Genomic DNA, 17,298 nt, shown 5'->3' with positions numbered 1-17,298 from the left:
AATTAATTGTAGTTTAATTGAGAAGCTTGCCAAAATAATTAAATAATTGTTGAATAGTTCATAAGATAATTAGGCACAACCCTGAATCTTAGAATAAGTTTAAATCATTCATTTTGTCAAAACATGAAACATTTACAGTGTGAACAATTGAGAAAACGGACCGAAAACAGCGCCTCTCTTTTATTCTCATGTTCCGGACATTTATGTATAACTCTAAATATTTATGAAATTGTAAGTAAATAATTGTAGGCCTGATTTAGAACAATCTAAAAATATACACAACAAAGAACGTAATTTTTGATAGTTATTATTTTGCTCAATGAAATATGTTTGGGATAAGTAAACGTCAATCGTGTATATAAATATAAATATGTCAAAAGTGGCGGAAGCATAATTGTTTATCTGCCAAAACCAAAACATTTTGTATTATCTTCACATGATTTGTTTGCATCAAATTTTCTAAGATGAAAAGTAACAACTGTTGGTTCTTCGGCTTGAAGAGTTTTACATTCATTGATAGTTTGAATGTAATCAACTCCTTTTGTCTCTTTAAGAAAATTGCAGTTTGACGAAAGATTAGCGTGAACAATCCAAGGGTTCTTGATGCTTTTACTGTAAAATATTACCAAACTACATGAGAAACACTGTACCAAACGGTCTACTCCAATATAAAAGAAACCAGCTTCCGCGAACTGCTTTGAGACTTCTTTCATCAGTTTTTCATTGTCACATTCCGTGTTATTATCTAATTCAAAATTATAAAATGTTAATTGCCGGGAGGACACTGTTTTGCATTGTTCTGCAGGAGAAGTGTCTGAAGATTTTCTGTCATCGATGCGTATATTTTCATGAAAAAGATCTTTCACATATGGACATAATCCGAACTTTGCATGCGTCGCAGTTGGATCATCAGCTTTATTCCATGTTGTTATATATACACCACAGTAGTAGCATTGTGCTCGGGACGGTTTACCGACAAAAAAGAAACCGGATTTGGCCATGGCACTGGCCTTTGGTAATGTTTCTTCCGACCAGCCATGTTTGAATGAACACAGTCTTTCTTGTAGACTGGAAAACTCTGGAAAACATGGCATAACTTTAAGTGCCCTTTTGTCTGTTTCTTCCTTAATTTCTTTGCTCACAGATCTAAATAGATGTGAGACTATTACTTGTTGATCCTGCGTGAAAGGCCCAGTAACAGTTGCCAAAACGCCCCAATTAGTACGAAATAATGAGGCATCGCAAACCTGTTTACACAGACGCGAAACCAATGGTATAAGATCTTGTGAAACCGTCTTAGTCAGAGACTGTGTATTTATGATAAAACCAACTTTTGTTTTTGGATGGCAGAGAATTTTACATACCTTACAAGCTTCGTCTGTTTTAAGAGAACTGTGGATACCTAAATGTTTTGAAAATTCATTCATGTCCACTTGTAGATATTTTTCCTGTGCCACTATAAGTAAGCCATATATATCTCCACAAAATACTTGCAAACAAAGACCTCTCATGAACAAAGCATTCGATAAATTGCCTTCATGCCTTACAAGTTTGCAAAATTTGATACTTCTCGTTTTTATTTCGGCGACCAGTGGTAACAAGTTGTCGGAATTATGTATGTCAACGTTCCGAATTCCTCTCAGATAATTCGGCAACTTTGTTTTAAAACCAGTGGTAGTAACGGTTAGCAAGTCTTTAGCAGGTAATTGTAATGCAGATTCAATCATGTACTGAATAGGAAAAGAAGGATTTTGGCAAAGTTCTTCTGAGAGAACAAATAAAACCTTCTCAGACTTTATAAGAAATTCTTCAAAGCTGCAAAGAGTTGATTTCCCTGGTGTTGCGTCGTTTTCAAGAGACAGATATGTGATCTCATTTTCTTTAAGTAAAGGGAGGAGAGTATTGCTTGTCCAGTCGTCATCAACATGTACCACAAACAGGTCCACCTGTGTTGTTTTCTCAGCCTCACAGGCTATTTGCACGACATCGTGCGTTTCATCCTAAAAGGAATGAGAAATATTTGATATGTATAAAACATTTAAGGTGTTATTTAACGTGTATTATGATTTTGGAGTGTGAAACCGATGCAGTCACAACATTCTTTAAGATATGTCAAATATGCTTTACTTTCGTGTATTATAAGGTCTAGTATTATATGTAAAAGCAAAGGAAACTAAACTAAGCGTGAAATAAAAGAAAACAAACTAAGAAAGGTCATTTTTATAATAAGAGCTTTTAATTTGTTTGTTGTCGCTGACTATCCTGTCATTATTGTTTATATGTGCTTAGGCGCAGTCCTTTGTCCACAGACTGGTCGTGACACGCCGCAAGCATTGAAAGCCGTAGATTGATGAACTCCTAACGTTTTGATGATTATATTGTTACAACCATTAGCACAGCAACTTATCTTATCATGTTATTTGATGAAAAAATCAAAATCGTTACATATGTACCTTTACTAAATTAAATCCATTCATGATATGTCATTAGTATAAGTAGAACATGTAGAAGGGGACCTGACTCTAGATCACATTTCCCCTTCTTTGTCTATATAAAGCCGCCATCTTGGATTGGGTGCAGTCAATTTTCGGGGTGGGACTCAATGACGTGGATTGGGTGCAGTCAATTTTCGGGGTGGGACATAATGACGTCACGTTAATATGTTTATCCGCCCCAATTTAGATATTGGGAATAATGAAAAGATAAGAAACGATACCGCTCTGCTCATCTTTTATTTTTTGTATACATTACATACAATACTCAATATCCATACGGGTAAGATATACGTCCATCGCTCACTCACTTATCAAACACAATCCAATGTTTTTTCGTTTGCTCGATTACGGTCTCGACCTATTTTTTGAGAATCTGTCACCGTTACGACTCGGTTTGATGGGCCTATAATCATGTCCTTAATGCTTTCAAAATTGATTGACAATTGATCTTTAAAATTCAGAGTGATACCTTTTATTTTACAGTGAGTTTGTTTCCCAACCTCAACAGGAGTTTGTAACTGATACGCGTAACTTTTTGGTCCGCTAGCTACAGAGGTCTTGATTTGATTTCCTTGTATTTCGTCCGTAAGATCACCTAAATAATCGCCTAACGAGGGCATCCAATCTCCTACCTCTGACGTAAATACAACAGAATCGGTATCCGCGTACAAGGCTCGGGGTCCTAGATTTTCTTAGTAAGAGTATAATATGAGTGTAGCTTGAGCTGTTGTATAGGCCGCAATGACCACGTTGGTTTTCCCAGTAAGCTCTACAAGTTCATCCTTATATTTCCAAAGAATCTCTACCATTTCATTAGATACAAAGTTTACAGCCGTTACTTCTTCTCTATCACTCGTTAGTTTTTCAAAGTATAGGGCTGGTTCATCAATGAACTCCACTTGATTTTTGTTTAATCTCTGACCAAATCTTCTCCAGAATGGATTGAGCATAAGTTTAGCCAAAGCGCGCATTCCCGGATTTTTCTTTATATTGTTGTAATCAAGTAGGACCCCCTCTTTTTCATAATATTGTTCAATATACGTTTATTTTTGCTGTCTGTCTTACACCATTTGGGGCAACCACCTTTTTCCTGTTTGATTTGCAATGTGTTAACATATTCAGTAAAGAGACCCCCTTCTTTAGCAACAGGATCATATTGAGAGATGTTTTCGAAATGTCAGACTTCATAAATGCAATCCAACGTGTATCCCTTATCAAGGGCCCTTTTAACTTCGTCCGATACCCAGGTGCCTATAAAAGCTCTTTCTTCGTTTGTATGCAAACATTTAGTTCGTTGATACGATTCGGCGCACATTTTGCACAAAGAGAATAGCAACTTTCTGTTCATTTTACAAGACAGGACAGGTATAAAATAATTCACGCAATGGGATAACTTTACACTTGATAAACCCTTCATATTTGTCAGTCTCCGTGGAATTTTCTGTAATTATACTCGGGTGACCCAGTGGAATTTTTCCTGTCTTATTGATAAACGGGTAAAAGGATGTTACATCATAATAGTCGATAATTTCTTCATCATTTGCTTCTTTGTAAAGTGTAAAGGCCTCTGTTCGACCCTCGAAAAAAAACCATCTCTAGCTTGTAAGGGTGTTACAATATCAAGCCCCTCTATAAACGTCCTCATTGCATTGTTTTCTTTTAATTATTATTCAAACTTAGACTATCAGATAGATACGTAGGTGTAACTAAGCTCTTCTATATATTTTTGTTTTGTCAAAGTATTTTGATATAGCTCCCCCATGGTTAGTTTATTGACAGGGTTTACCGTTGAAATTGAATAGAGTTTTGGATTACTATGCCAGAAGTCGCCATGGAATTCTAATATGACTTTCTGGTCTCCTGTTTCATAATAACCATCTACCCTGTAAGGTCCAATTACCCTTTCACCCCGATTTCTAGCATGTTATATCCTAATACCCAGAGCATGAGACTGGTATTTCACCCATTGTAAAGCTTTTATAGACTGAACCTGTTCGGAATTGTAACCATTGGTAGGAATGATACCAATCTTGTTTTCTTTGAGAAAGTTTGTTCTAAACACTGTTTGACAAGTTTGTACCGAATTTATGTGTGGTTCATAAAGTATGTACTGTTTGCAACGATAGAGCTGCGTGAAAAAAGTGAGTGCGAGTTGTGCGGAAAAAATGAACTTACATTTTCGAGACAGAATACTATCGATACGTTTTGTAGTTGGTTGTTTTCGGATAAAATGTCGATGCTACCGTCATATGTCACAATTTCAAGGTTATGACTCCTACCCCATTCTCCAATATTTGTACAAAAATGCCATCATTCCGACTGTGATACCTAATGTTGCCAAAATCATGTCCTTGATAATTCCAGATTGTAAAATCAAAATGATTGATTCCATTAACTTTTTGCCAATGGCTCCTTCGAAACTGCCAGCCATGTTTGGATTTTCTGAATTATCTAAATGTTACTTCCCCCATTTCTTTAACAGAATCAAACTACTGTACTAAACCATTTACCGGATATGAAATATTACAACCCAGATGGAATGAAACCCGATTCGAGAACAGTTTTTTATGGAGTGGTACGAAGCCAATAAACACACACCGTTTGATTTTCAAAAGGAAATATTGAAGTATTGTCGGTCAGATGTGGATATCCTAAGACGATGTTGTCTCAAATTTAGAGCTGACTTCCTCAAAGTTACCCGAGTTGATCCATTTAAGAAGAACATTACCATTGCCTCCGCTTGTCAAACAGTGTTTAGAACAAACTTTCTCAAAGAAAACAAGATTGGTATCATTCCTACACATGGTTACAATTCCGAACAGGTTCAATCTATAAAAGCTTTACAATGGGTGAAATACCAGTCTCATGCTCTGGGTATTAGGATACAACATGCCAGAAATCGGGGTGAAAGGGTAATTGGACCTTACTGGGTAGATGGTTATTATGAAACAGGAGACAAGAAAGTCGTATTAGAGTTCAATGGCGACTTCTGGCATGGTAATCCAAAACACTATTCAAGTTCAACGGTAAACCCTATCAATAAGCTAACCATGGGGGAGCTATATCAAAATACTTTGACAAAACAAAAATATATAGAAGAACTTGGTTACACCTACGTATCTATCTGGGAGTCTGAGTTTGAAAAAGAATGAAAAGAAAACAATGCAATGAGGACGTTTATAGATGGGCTTGATATGGTAACACCCTTATGACCTAGAGATGCTTTTTTCGGGGGTCGAACAAAGGCCTTTACACTTTACAAAGAAGCAAATGATGAAGGAACTATCGACTATTATGATGTAACATCCCTTTACCCGTTTATCAATAAGACAAGAAAAATTCCACAGGGTCACCCGAGTATAATTACAGAAAATTTCGCGGAGATTGACAAATATGAAGGGTTAATCAAGTGTAAAGTTATCCAACCGCGAGACTTATTTATGCCTGTCTTGCCTTGTAGAATGAACGGAAAGTTGCTATTCTCTTTGTGCAAAATATGTCCGAATCGTATCAACAGACTAAATGTTTGCATATGAACCAAGAAAGAGCTCTTATAGGCACCTTGGTATCGGACGAAGTTAAAAAAAGGCCCTTGATAAGGGTTACACGTTGGATTGCATTTATGAAGTCTGGCATTTCGAAAACATCTCTCAATATGATCCTGTTGCTAAAGAAGGGGGTCCCTTTACTGAATATGTTAACACATTTCTCAAAATCAAACAGAAGAAAAGTGGTTGGCAAAAATGGTGTAAGACAGAAGAGCAAAAACAAACGTATATTGAACAATATTATGAAAAAGAGGGGGTCCTACTTGATTACAACAATATAGAGAAAAACCCGGGAATGCGCGCTTTGGCTAAACTTATGCTCAATTCATTCTGGGGAAAATTTGGTCAGAGATTAAACAAAAATCAAGTGGAGTTTGGATGTCCTCGTTAGGCGATTATTTAGGTGATCTTACGGACAACAAGGAAATCAAATCAAGACCTTTGTAGCTAGCGGACCAAAAAGTTACGCGTATCACTTACAAAATCCTGATGAGGCTGGGAAACAAACTCACTGTAAAATAAAAGGTATCATTCTGAATTTTAAAAATCAATTGTCAATCAATTTTGAAAGCATTAAGGACATGATTATAGGCCCATCAAACCGAGTCGTAACGGTGACAGATTCTCAAAAAATATGTCGAGACCGTAATCAAGCTATACTTTTAACGATGACGCAAACGAAAAAAACATAGGATTGTGTTTGATAAGAGAGTGCGAGATGGATCTTACCTGTATGGATATTGAGTATATATACTGTATGTAATGTATACATAAATAAAAGATGAGCAGAGCGGTATCGTTTCTTACCTTTTCATTATTTCCAAAATCTAAATTGACGGATAAACATATTAACATGACGTCATTGAGTCCCATCCCGAAAATTGACTGCACCCAATCCACGTCATTGAGTCCCACCCCGAAAATTGACTGCACACAATCCAAGATGGCGGCTTTATATGAACAAAGAAGGGGAAATGTGATCTAGAGTCAGGTCCTCTACTACTAGTATACTTTGTTTAGTCGAGCCTATTTAATGTTTGTTTTCGTTGTAATCATGACTTTATGTGAGCAACAGGTTCAAGATAGTACTAATATATAATAATCTTCATACTTGCATAAATGTTGAAACATTAATACTTTGTATACGCACCTTTGATAATATGAATTGTCGGGGAATAGATTTTCGCCAAAATGACATTTAATAGGCTTAATAAAATGTAAATGATATCGCTGGCATACTTAAATATAAGGACAAACAGCTATATTGATTTACAATAATCGTGTTATTAAGTACGAATATGATCCTTTATTTACAGTTCACCGGTGAATGATCATATTCGTATAATAAAACAGGAAGCAAAATTTAACGTGCAGTAATTTATATATACATAGTTAATTTTCAGAAATTAATAATGCTAAATACTCCTATTGTTTCTGTTTTTATTGGGTAGCAGTTTCAATGTTAATACACATAGTCCGATAACAGCATTTTGAATATGACGTACCGTCATAATAAATTGTGGGACACGTCATGATACGACAAACTTGCAGCAAAACACTGACAATTAACAATATTTGCACTTTTAAACACATACAATTTATATTCCATGCACATTTATAACAGTCTTGTCAGTTTTGTATAAGAATGTTATTTAATAATCCATAGAGATACTTACCTTTCCACTCATTTTAGCACAGCAGGGTTAATTCACTAGGCTTCGTTCTGCCTTTCCTTTTTCGACAGTCAGCGAGAATTCCGTCGTTTAAACAAATTGAATCCGAAACTTAAAAAGAATACACCATTAAATCATTTGAATGAAGCAAAAGAAAGCTGTAAGCTAAATTTAAGCCGAAACTTGATCTGATACAGTTACCATCCCGGAGGAATATACACTAAGCTTTTTAATGAGCGCGTGAATGACTGCGGCCTCCAGTTTCTATACAGCCATTATATCAAATATACAGACACGTAATCTTTATAACTTATTTTTGGAATATTGAACAAAACAGTTATTCAAACAAGAAAAGAATTATTTAAACAAGCTCAGTCAATAGATTTCAAATAGATTAGAGATATTATAGATAGTATTTGCGCAATTATTAATTCAAAAGTATTCCTTTACATCGAAAACGAAACGATGGCATATTTTTCAGTTAAGTATTGGATCACGTAATAGAAATACTTTAAGGACATGTCACTGGTTAGATATTTTAACATTATTGTCACACACAATATGGTTTAAATTCTATTACATTAGATAAATTTCTAATATAAATATTAAAAAAGGGATCTATTTTGTCAAATAGTAACGTGTTGTGAAAGGCTCTAATTTATGTAATAAGTAATTGGAATTATTACGGGACTTGAATAGCTGTTTTCGGGGTTGGGTTAGGGGGGGTTAAGGGTGAGGGTTATTAACGACAAAATTACATCTATAGCAACTATCCAGTTTTTCATGATGGAGGATGACTCAAGGTGCCCCTCCAGGTAATTATTGCATCACGAACAGGCACCTGTGAACTAGAACCATCGAACTTCCGTCAGCAAGCTGGAGTGTTTCCTCACATGAAGAACTCTATGTCTGACTTCCATGTGAGGCTCGAATCGACATCGGTGAGGGACACGTGATTTGAAATCAGAGTCCTTAGCCACTCGTCCTCGGAGGCCAATGGACTTGAGTAGAGAAAATGACTAGATCATTTATTGATTTAATTTATTGATTTATAAGCTAGAGTTATTTTAATAAAATCGAGCTGGAAGGCAGAAATAACAATAAACTTTTTATTAGGCCATGAGTCATCTTCCATCGGTCATATTTTGTTATTAGTTTTCATGATTTGTAAAAAAAATTTTTTATCTCTCAATGCATTGATTTTGTTAGTATATTTGTATGACATAGTTGTGTATAACATTACAATAAATGTCATATACAGTAAATAGTTGTGCGCAAGTTGAGATTGTTTAGCTGAGGTCATTGAAGTCGCGTAAGAATTTATATTGTTTTAGTTTATGGTTGGTATGTTGGGTACCAAAACTGCTGGGTAAAGAAAAACATAAGTTGAAATAGAACATTTTTACTTTTTGACACAAATAAGTATATTAGGTTAAAACAAAACGATATTACTTTATATATACAAATTCAGAACATACGTGAGGTCCAAGAGGTTACAAGGTCGCATTATTAATTATTATAGGTAGAGAGGATTTATACGAACCAATCAACACCGCAATATACCAGTCCAATGACACGGGCATATTTCACAAGTCCACTTACCCAATAAAATTAGTTTCGACACTGCTTAATATACACACGCAAATTGTACTACACACCCGTACTGGTTCATTATTTGCATATATATTCATATCTCTGCTATCACACGGGTGGTAAACGCGCAATCCAATTCCCACTGGGAATACGCTAAAAATGGGTTGCGCGACTTCCGGTGATGTTGTTGCGCATCAATATATACAAAATCGAGGTAGGTGGGTTTTTGTTTTTGTAAATAATGACACATGTACGAATGTTTTCGAAAAAAGCAAAATGCTATTCGACACAAAAATGAATAAAGATCATATGTGTGAAATACCAACTTATTAATTCAAGAATCGGCTCTGTTATCATGAAAACTCTGCTGGCTCGAACTGTCAAAAAAGCATGGAATCATGAAAAATGCAAATTTTCTAACTCTTGTGCCTTCTTTCTGGAAATGTGACGCTTGTAATGATCAAACACGTGTAAAACAGTCATGAATATTACATACACTTGAATGAAATGTTGCTTTCGGGGGAAATATTGGCAAAAAATAATCGGGAATGAGATTGCGCCCCGGGAATGGAGTTGCGCGTATACATTATATACATTATGATGTATACGAGCAACTCCATTCCCGGTGTGCAACCCCATTACCGATGATTTTTTGTCAATTATGTCCCCGTAAGCAGGATTAGAAGCAAATAATTTTGATATTCGTTACTTTATAACAGTTGAGTTATCATAAAAGGCATCAGATGTCCTCAGATTAGGCATATGAGGTCAGAAACTTCCATTTTTGTTGATTTCATACTTTATTCACGCTTCGTGTCGCCTGAGTTTTTGTGATAATAGAGCCGAATCATAAATTACAAACCAGATGATATTTTACACATATGATGTATTATCACATTAGTGTCGAATAGCATTTTGTTTTTTTCGAGAAAATTTATTCTTGTCTCATACTAAGCAAAATCATAACTTCACATACCTCAATTTCGTCTTTTTTTACGCGCAACACTAGCACCGGACGTTGCGCAACCCATTTTAAGCGTATTCCCAGCGGGAATTGGATTGCGCGTTTACCACCCGTGTATCATGTCTCATAAATTTGTAGATACAGATATTTTTCAAAAAGAAAAAAATGTTACTTCTTTGGTCGCAATCAGTTAAAGGGGTTCGTGAGAAAAGTGGTTATTAATATGTTTGTTTTAGCTCTGACAGTCCATTGAAAGGGTTCAATCGGACCAATTTGAATAAACTGGAGAACAGTCTGTTTAAGTATGCTATAGACCAAGTTTGCAAAGATACTGAGAGGAAGTCATGTAAAAGCATTTGTAGTTTTTGCTCTGGTGGTCCTAACTGGGGTCAACCCAATGCAATTTGAAAGAAGTCGAGATAATATCGCACAAGGATGCTACCAACCAAGCTTGGTAAAATTTCATTAATTAATTCATGTGAACGATTTCGTTTAATTGCAGCTCTAGTGGGCCCTAAAAGGGGTAAAACGGAAATATTTGAATAGAAATTTGGGGAGGGGATACTACAGCAAAGTCATAAGGAGACCTTTTTTATTTATAACTCTGGCAGTCCCTAAAAGTGGGCAAGTGAACACATTTGAAAACAATTGTTGAAGATCTATCCTAGTATACTGAGGCAAACCTTACGTGAAACCTTTTGAACAAATTTAAGAGAGGTCAATGACCAAGTTTGATAATTAGGAAGATCCATGAAGTGTTTCAAGAGCAGTTGCTTAAGAGATTTTAGTCTGTTCAACACTTTCGTGACCGCTAAATTAGGTCGATTGGAAACATTTAAACATACTTAAGAGAGGTACATACAATGACGCTACAGACCAAGCTTGATGAAAATGTATTTTGTGGGTCATAATAAGATTTTCTATTTTTAGTTTTGGCGGCTCCCCTGAAATGGATCAAACGATCCCATTAGAACAAACTTGCAGAATACGTAGTACTGACAGGTCATCGGTCGGACGATGAGTCGATGAGTTGCTTAAGCAGTGGTTTAACTAAGTAAGCGAATGACACTATCACGTGAAAATATCTGTAATTTACATGTAACTATCGAAGTAGGAAATAGAAAACATTTTTCTCTGTAGGTGACTTTGATCCATGTATCTTAGTGAACTTTTTGATAACTTTATTGCTGGAATTTGTATTTTCCAATTCCTCAAGCAGACTGTCAAGACTTGTTTTTGTGTTTTATTTTCATAAAGAACTTTTAATCTGACTGGGTGACCTAGTTTTTGACCCCATATGACCCAGTTTCGAACTTGGCCTAGAGATCATCAAGATAAACAGTCTGTGCAAGTTTGTATCAAAGCATAAATGAATCCTCTATATGGCTTAAAGGGCCAGAATAGAAGAGTTTGCACCTTTCAGGGGCAGTAACTCTAGAACCCATGATGAAACCGAAATCTTATTGTGAATAAAGTTGTGTGTAATTGTGGTTAAAATCAAATGAAAAATGTCACTTCTATCGTGTTCAAAAGATAAAAATAAACAAATGTTGGCTCTTTCAAGGGTCAATCAGGGGCTGTAACTCCGGAACTTATGATTGGATCTAACGGATTCATCCTGGAATTCAAGATCTATTGTTGTTAAAGATATTTTGCAAGTTTGTATCAATCAAACCATAAATGAAGTCTCCAAATGGCTGCAAAAGCCAAATAGCAAATTTTGGCCCTTTAAGGGGCCATAACTCTGGAACCCATGAAGAGATCAGGCCAGTTTTCGACAAGAACCGAGATATTATGCCAGTTCAAGTTGTGTGCAAAATTAAAAGATTAAAATCGATTGCAAAATGTGGTCTCTATCCTGTTCACAAGATATTGTGGACTGACTGACGGACGGATGGACGAAGGGGATCACAAAAGCTCACCTTGTCACTATATGACGGGTGAGCTAAAAACAGAATATTTTTATTATACAAAATTCAATGCAAACTGTTGCCAAGCACAAGAGATACAGTGAAGTTTATATCCTAAATGGCATATCACATATGCAACGCAAAACTGGTCAACTTCAAAATTGCTTTGAAACCAATTACGGATGCTGTAGTTTTGAATTTGTCTCCTGACTCAGTTTTTGTAACCTCAGACATGGGTTAGATTAACATGTAACCATAAGATTTAAGAAATCAACTGTTGAATAATGGTATTAACGTAGTGAATCCGTATCCGCTATCTTAAGCTAAAATCAAACAATACATTTAAAACAAGTTTTGAGCAAGGCAACTGAAATGTTCTGTCAACATGGCCGTAATACTTTCAAAGGAAAATGGTTGATAAACTTAAAATAATAGTTTACATTGTATTTCAAAAGTGTGCTCAATGTTTAGATATTAAAGTACTTTAACTCTCCAAGTAAATACTCATAGTTTATTTCAATTTCTCAGTATGCATGTTCTACATGAACTGAAAACTTGGAAACTTGGTTTAAATAGCTTTCCTGTGTGTTAATTTATGTTATATTAACAAACACTAACTGATGCCATTTACCCATTTTACGTTTGCCTGCTTAACGCTGCTTTGTTTGTTATAGTGTTTGAACCCACGGTACTAATATCTTTTAACAAAAAAAAAAAAAAAAAAAAAAAAAAAAAAAAAAAAAAAAAAAAACATATTGATCACTTTATATTTGCCTTCTCTCACCATAGATGCTTTACTAAAGTTTCTGAACATTCAATATTTTTATTTGCTTCGGATGCAGTGATGCTTCAAATGAAGAAACATAGTCTTAAAAAATTCTGCATCGTAGAACAATACCGGTACATTGTATTTGTGGCAAACGTGCAGAACTATTACAAAATAATACCTTTACTTGTAATTCGTATTCCATTAATGAATATGAAAATCTTATTGGATTCTTTTTCGTATGTAAAATAAGCATTCTAAAGACCCTGTGTTATGTGTCATGTGTATCCGATAATTTCACAGTGAAAACACTTGAATATTATCACTGAAAAAAAACAACAACATTAGATATATTTTTCACTGGTACAAGAATATCTCGATCTTTCATTTTCTCTCATGGCTATGCTGCTCGAAGGGGAAAGCTAGTAGAGCTTACACTAAAACAAAACATATTTTATTTTACATGCATGTTTGAAAAATAGTCCAAAAGTGATTCAGCTACAGTCCTCTGTGTTAACATATTACGGTTTCAAATGTGAGTTATATTAACAAATATCAACCTAAACCAGTTGCCCATTTTACGTTTGCTTGCTTTGTTTTTATAGTATTTGAACACTGTTTATATATTTTGGTTTCAACCGTGAGTTACTTAAAGACATTTTAACAGATTAAAACAGATATCTCATTTTATGTTTGCCTCTCCTCACCATAGATGCTTTACTAAAGTTTCTGAACATTCAACAAGTTTTGTACTGGTGAGTTCAATGTCTTCACGATCTGCATATTGTTTTGAAAGTGAATGTTTTATTTTGCATTTCTCATAATTATATCCATCTCCCTGTTCCTTCATTTCCTGCAAAGTCTCTGCAAGTGATACAATGTGACCCTTCAGACAAAGCTTACGGTGATCTTCGAACAGCTTTGGAATGCGAACTATCGAAGGAAATGTAGCGTTATCCCCGTATCTAGAGATTGAATAGAGCACCTGTAAAACACATGGTCCAATATCTGTGGCATCAGGATTTGTACACTCGTAATGATGATATATCATCATTGTTTTAATCTTGTAAGAAGAATAATGTTTACTCCTTAATTGTACCCTAAGACCCTCTTCGAGATAGTCACCAGTACCGTGCCCATTTATGAGATATTTGAGGATCCTGAAAACTTTAACATGACTTTTTGACATAACAGTTCTCACGAAATTTACTTCTGTCTCGGTAAATGTGATTCTTTTAGGGTAAACACTTAAATAGGATCCTGTAGATAAAATCTCCTCGCAGAATGGTCTCAAAGCACATAGCTCACTTACGTCCTTTGTACTACATATGTTTGACAATTTATAAGCAGGAACAACATCTACTTTGATAGTTTTTCCTCGGCCAGACCCATTCTCATATTGGAACAGTAAACGTATTGCAGGACCTGTCATGTAGTCAGCCGACAGAAAATAAAGCTTACGAGTACCTTTTGTAAAGTTTGTGAAGTCGCCACTATTTTTTTGAAATATATACTCAACAATTGATTCTACTAGATTCTCTGGAAATAATTCCTTTTTTGAATTACTGTACATCCCAAGAAGAACAATGAAATCAAATTCATCTGGAAATCCATTCTTTGTTTTCTCGTAAAAACTTCCTACACCAACAATATTTGTAGGACATTGATTCACCTTTTCTTCCTGTTTTTCAAGCCAATCTGCATAAGTTTTCCGTATTTTCGCCACAGATTCGTTTTCTAATGTACTATCAACTATTTCCTTCATAAGAGTTTCTACTCCAGTCTTAATAAACTCAACCTCTTCATCCGATATCTTACATACGCATTCTTTTTCATACACATCATTTAAATACAGTTCCAGGTTATTACGTCCTTTGGATGAAGCATTCCCCATCATCTACAGATAGTACCTAAAATATTGAATTATGAAATAACAATTAAAAACGAACAGTATATACATTCATATAACATTTAAGACCGAGTAAAATACTTGTCTTGATATGAGCCGTGCCATGGGAAAACCAACATAGTGGGTTTGCGTCCGCGCAGTCTGGTCAGGGTCCATGCTGTTCGCTTTCAAAGCCTATTGCAATTAGAGAAACCGTTAGCGAACAGCATGGATCCTGACCAGACTGCGCGGATGAGCAGGCTGGTCTGGATCCATGCTGGTCGCAAACCCACTATGTTGGTTTTCCCATGGCACGGCTCAATTATGATCAGTTCGACGCATGTTGTTGAATCTTATCTGAAACTTCTTATTTAATTTCCATGTAGTTCCCCTCGCGAATGTATAATCCCGTTGTGGGACGGACTTACTAGACTGTGTAATAGTTGTCAAATAACGCATATTGTATGATATCGTCTAATAAAATAAATTCAGATCCACTATTTAAGCTAAAAGTTTGTGTACCATATAACACATCATACATGTACGTGAGAACAAGAAGAAGCTTTTATCCATTCAGCCATACAAATTGATGACATCCATGTATGGTGCAGTGATTACATATAATTAGTACTAAAGATCAATTGTAAACTTGGGTCTGTGTGTATTAGTAAACTACATATCCAATATTTGAAACATTTAAATATCGTTAGTGACATTCTTGGAACCAATACTACACTAATGTTCCAAATGTATGTATAAACAATTTATCAAACATATCCTTAAGTAATTATTAAATATCTGATTAAAATAGTTCTTCGCGTTTCTTTCATTTTTTTTTCTACAATGAAGAATTTGATAACCCTGTGTTTTCAAATATGTTTAGCAAATCTGGCAACAGAAAAGATAAAGGCAGTGCGCTTGATTGTTTGCTTTACTGATTTGAAAAATTTGAACCTCACACGAGTTTTCATAATGGGTGTCTGTTTTAATAACATTTTCGCCGGTAGAAATTTTTCTACAACGTAGATTTTAATGAATCCTCTGACAATCATAAATCAGCATCTGGTCTAGAATACGGTGGAATAAAATGTATTGGTCCGTGTGTATTTACACATGATTAAAGAGATCCGCACATTGCACGCTGATTTTATGACATTTTTTTAGAATTATTTAATATGCTAAACGTTTTAATATAGAAAGATAGTAACATTGCCAGTTAAGTAAATTTAATCAGTGACCTGTTGTGCACAATTTATTCATAAAACGATCTTCACTTCCATATAACGAGTCAAAGCTTTATTCTACAAAATCCGGATAAATGACGTCACGCCATTACTTCTGGTTTATCAAACTGGCAGACTACCTTAAAATACGGTACTTGGTCAAACCTTTCAATAATTCCATCCAGATATATGCCGACCATATGACTGATCACATGAAAAAAGAGCGGGAACTAAAAATAACCATACGAAACCCAAAGTAAAAGAAGGGAAGAATAGGAAAGCCTGCAAAGATTTAATTAAAATAAATTTAATCAATCCGTCTACGCAGTCATTACACAAATTAATATTCCTACCTGTCTATGTTCCTTCGAATTTTATTTCTATATAAAAATATCCTCTACCCCTAGTCATAGCCAGTAGTGTATTCTGTTTTGTCTAACATTTATATTGTTTTTATACTCTGTTAGTTTTATATATTTCATACGGATTAATTTCTATCAATACGAGGGGGTGTTCAATAAATAACAGGAAATACACTCCAATTTCATTTATAAAATTGCTAATATCGACGAAATCTTCGAACTGTGTAGGACGGGATGTATCGATTTTCGATATAAGAATTGATTAACCTTGGTCGAAGAATAAGCGAATACTGGAATACTGTTCTTAAACAGTGTAGGACATATACCCGCCCTGTTGGCTACCCATCGTGATTTGACCGATATTTATACACACATAGACAACAAATAGCCCAAAACTTTCGATTTAAATTCTTCTTTAAAATACTCAGAATTTTCCGATGATCATAAAAATGTCATTTTTTAATATGAATATTTCAATGAAGCATTTAAGGGTTATTACATAGGCTAAATACCGGTCAAATCATCGCGACGAGTAGTCAATACGGCGGCTATATGTCAAGCCGCAGAGAAACTGTGGTCTCTATGGCAATTTCGTGCAACATCAACCGGCCCAAATCATGTTGCCATTTTTGTTCTATTTCACATTGAAAAATAAAAGAATAAAAGAAGAGTTTTTCCGGGTTTTTATTGAACACCCCTCGTATATTTAATCGCTGATAAATTTCATTGTATTTATACCCTATCACGTGCGGTTAACACACTTAAAATTGTGGTTTAATTTCATTGTTTCACACTTCTCGATTAATGTATTGAACATTGAACAAATAGATAAAAAGTTTAAATATTATTCACTGGGTTTTTGCAAACTGCTGGATA

The 17,298-nt window shown here is 35.1% G+C and overlaps 1 protein-coding gene across 3 annotated transcripts; it reads right to left on the bottom strand.

Annotated features, from left to right (window-relative positions):
* Window positions 1–290: 290 nt before the first annotated feature.
* Window positions 291–7,991, bottom strand: LOC128547335 (uncharacterized). Of its 3 annotated transcripts, XM_053519735.1 has the most exons (3): window positions 2,454–2,787; window positions 1,365–2,000; window positions 780–1,078 (listed from the first exon to the last, which is right to left on the bottom strand). In XM_053519735.1, exons 1-3 carry the CDS (start codon window positions 2,475–2,477, stop codon window positions 929–931), a joined length of 810 nt encoding a protein of 269 aa, XP_053375710.1. In that variant the 5' UTR covers window positions 2,478–2,787; the 3' UTR covers window positions 780–928. The 3 variants fall into 3 exon arrangements, with proteins under 3 accessions (XP_053375709.1, XP_053375708.1, XP_053375710.1); XM_053519734.1 differs by lacking the exon at window positions 2,454–2,787 and adding an exon at window positions 7,720–7,991 and having other exon boundaries at window positions 291–2,000; XM_053519733.1 differs by having other exon boundaries at window positions 291–2,000; window positions 2,454–2,777.
* Between the last annotated feature and the right edge of the window lie 9,307 nt (window positions 7,992–17,298).

Source organism: Mercenaria mercenaria, chromosome 12 (genome assembly GCF_021730395.1).
Source record: "Mercenaria mercenaria strain notata chromosome 12, MADL_Memer_1, whole genome shotgun sequence".
Lineage (NCBI taxonomy): Eukaryota > Metazoa > Mollusca > Bivalvia > Venerida > Veneridae > Mercenaria > Mercenaria mercenaria.
Note: the sequence above shows the minus strand (reverse complement) of the source record. Positions and strands in the feature narration are given on the sequence as shown.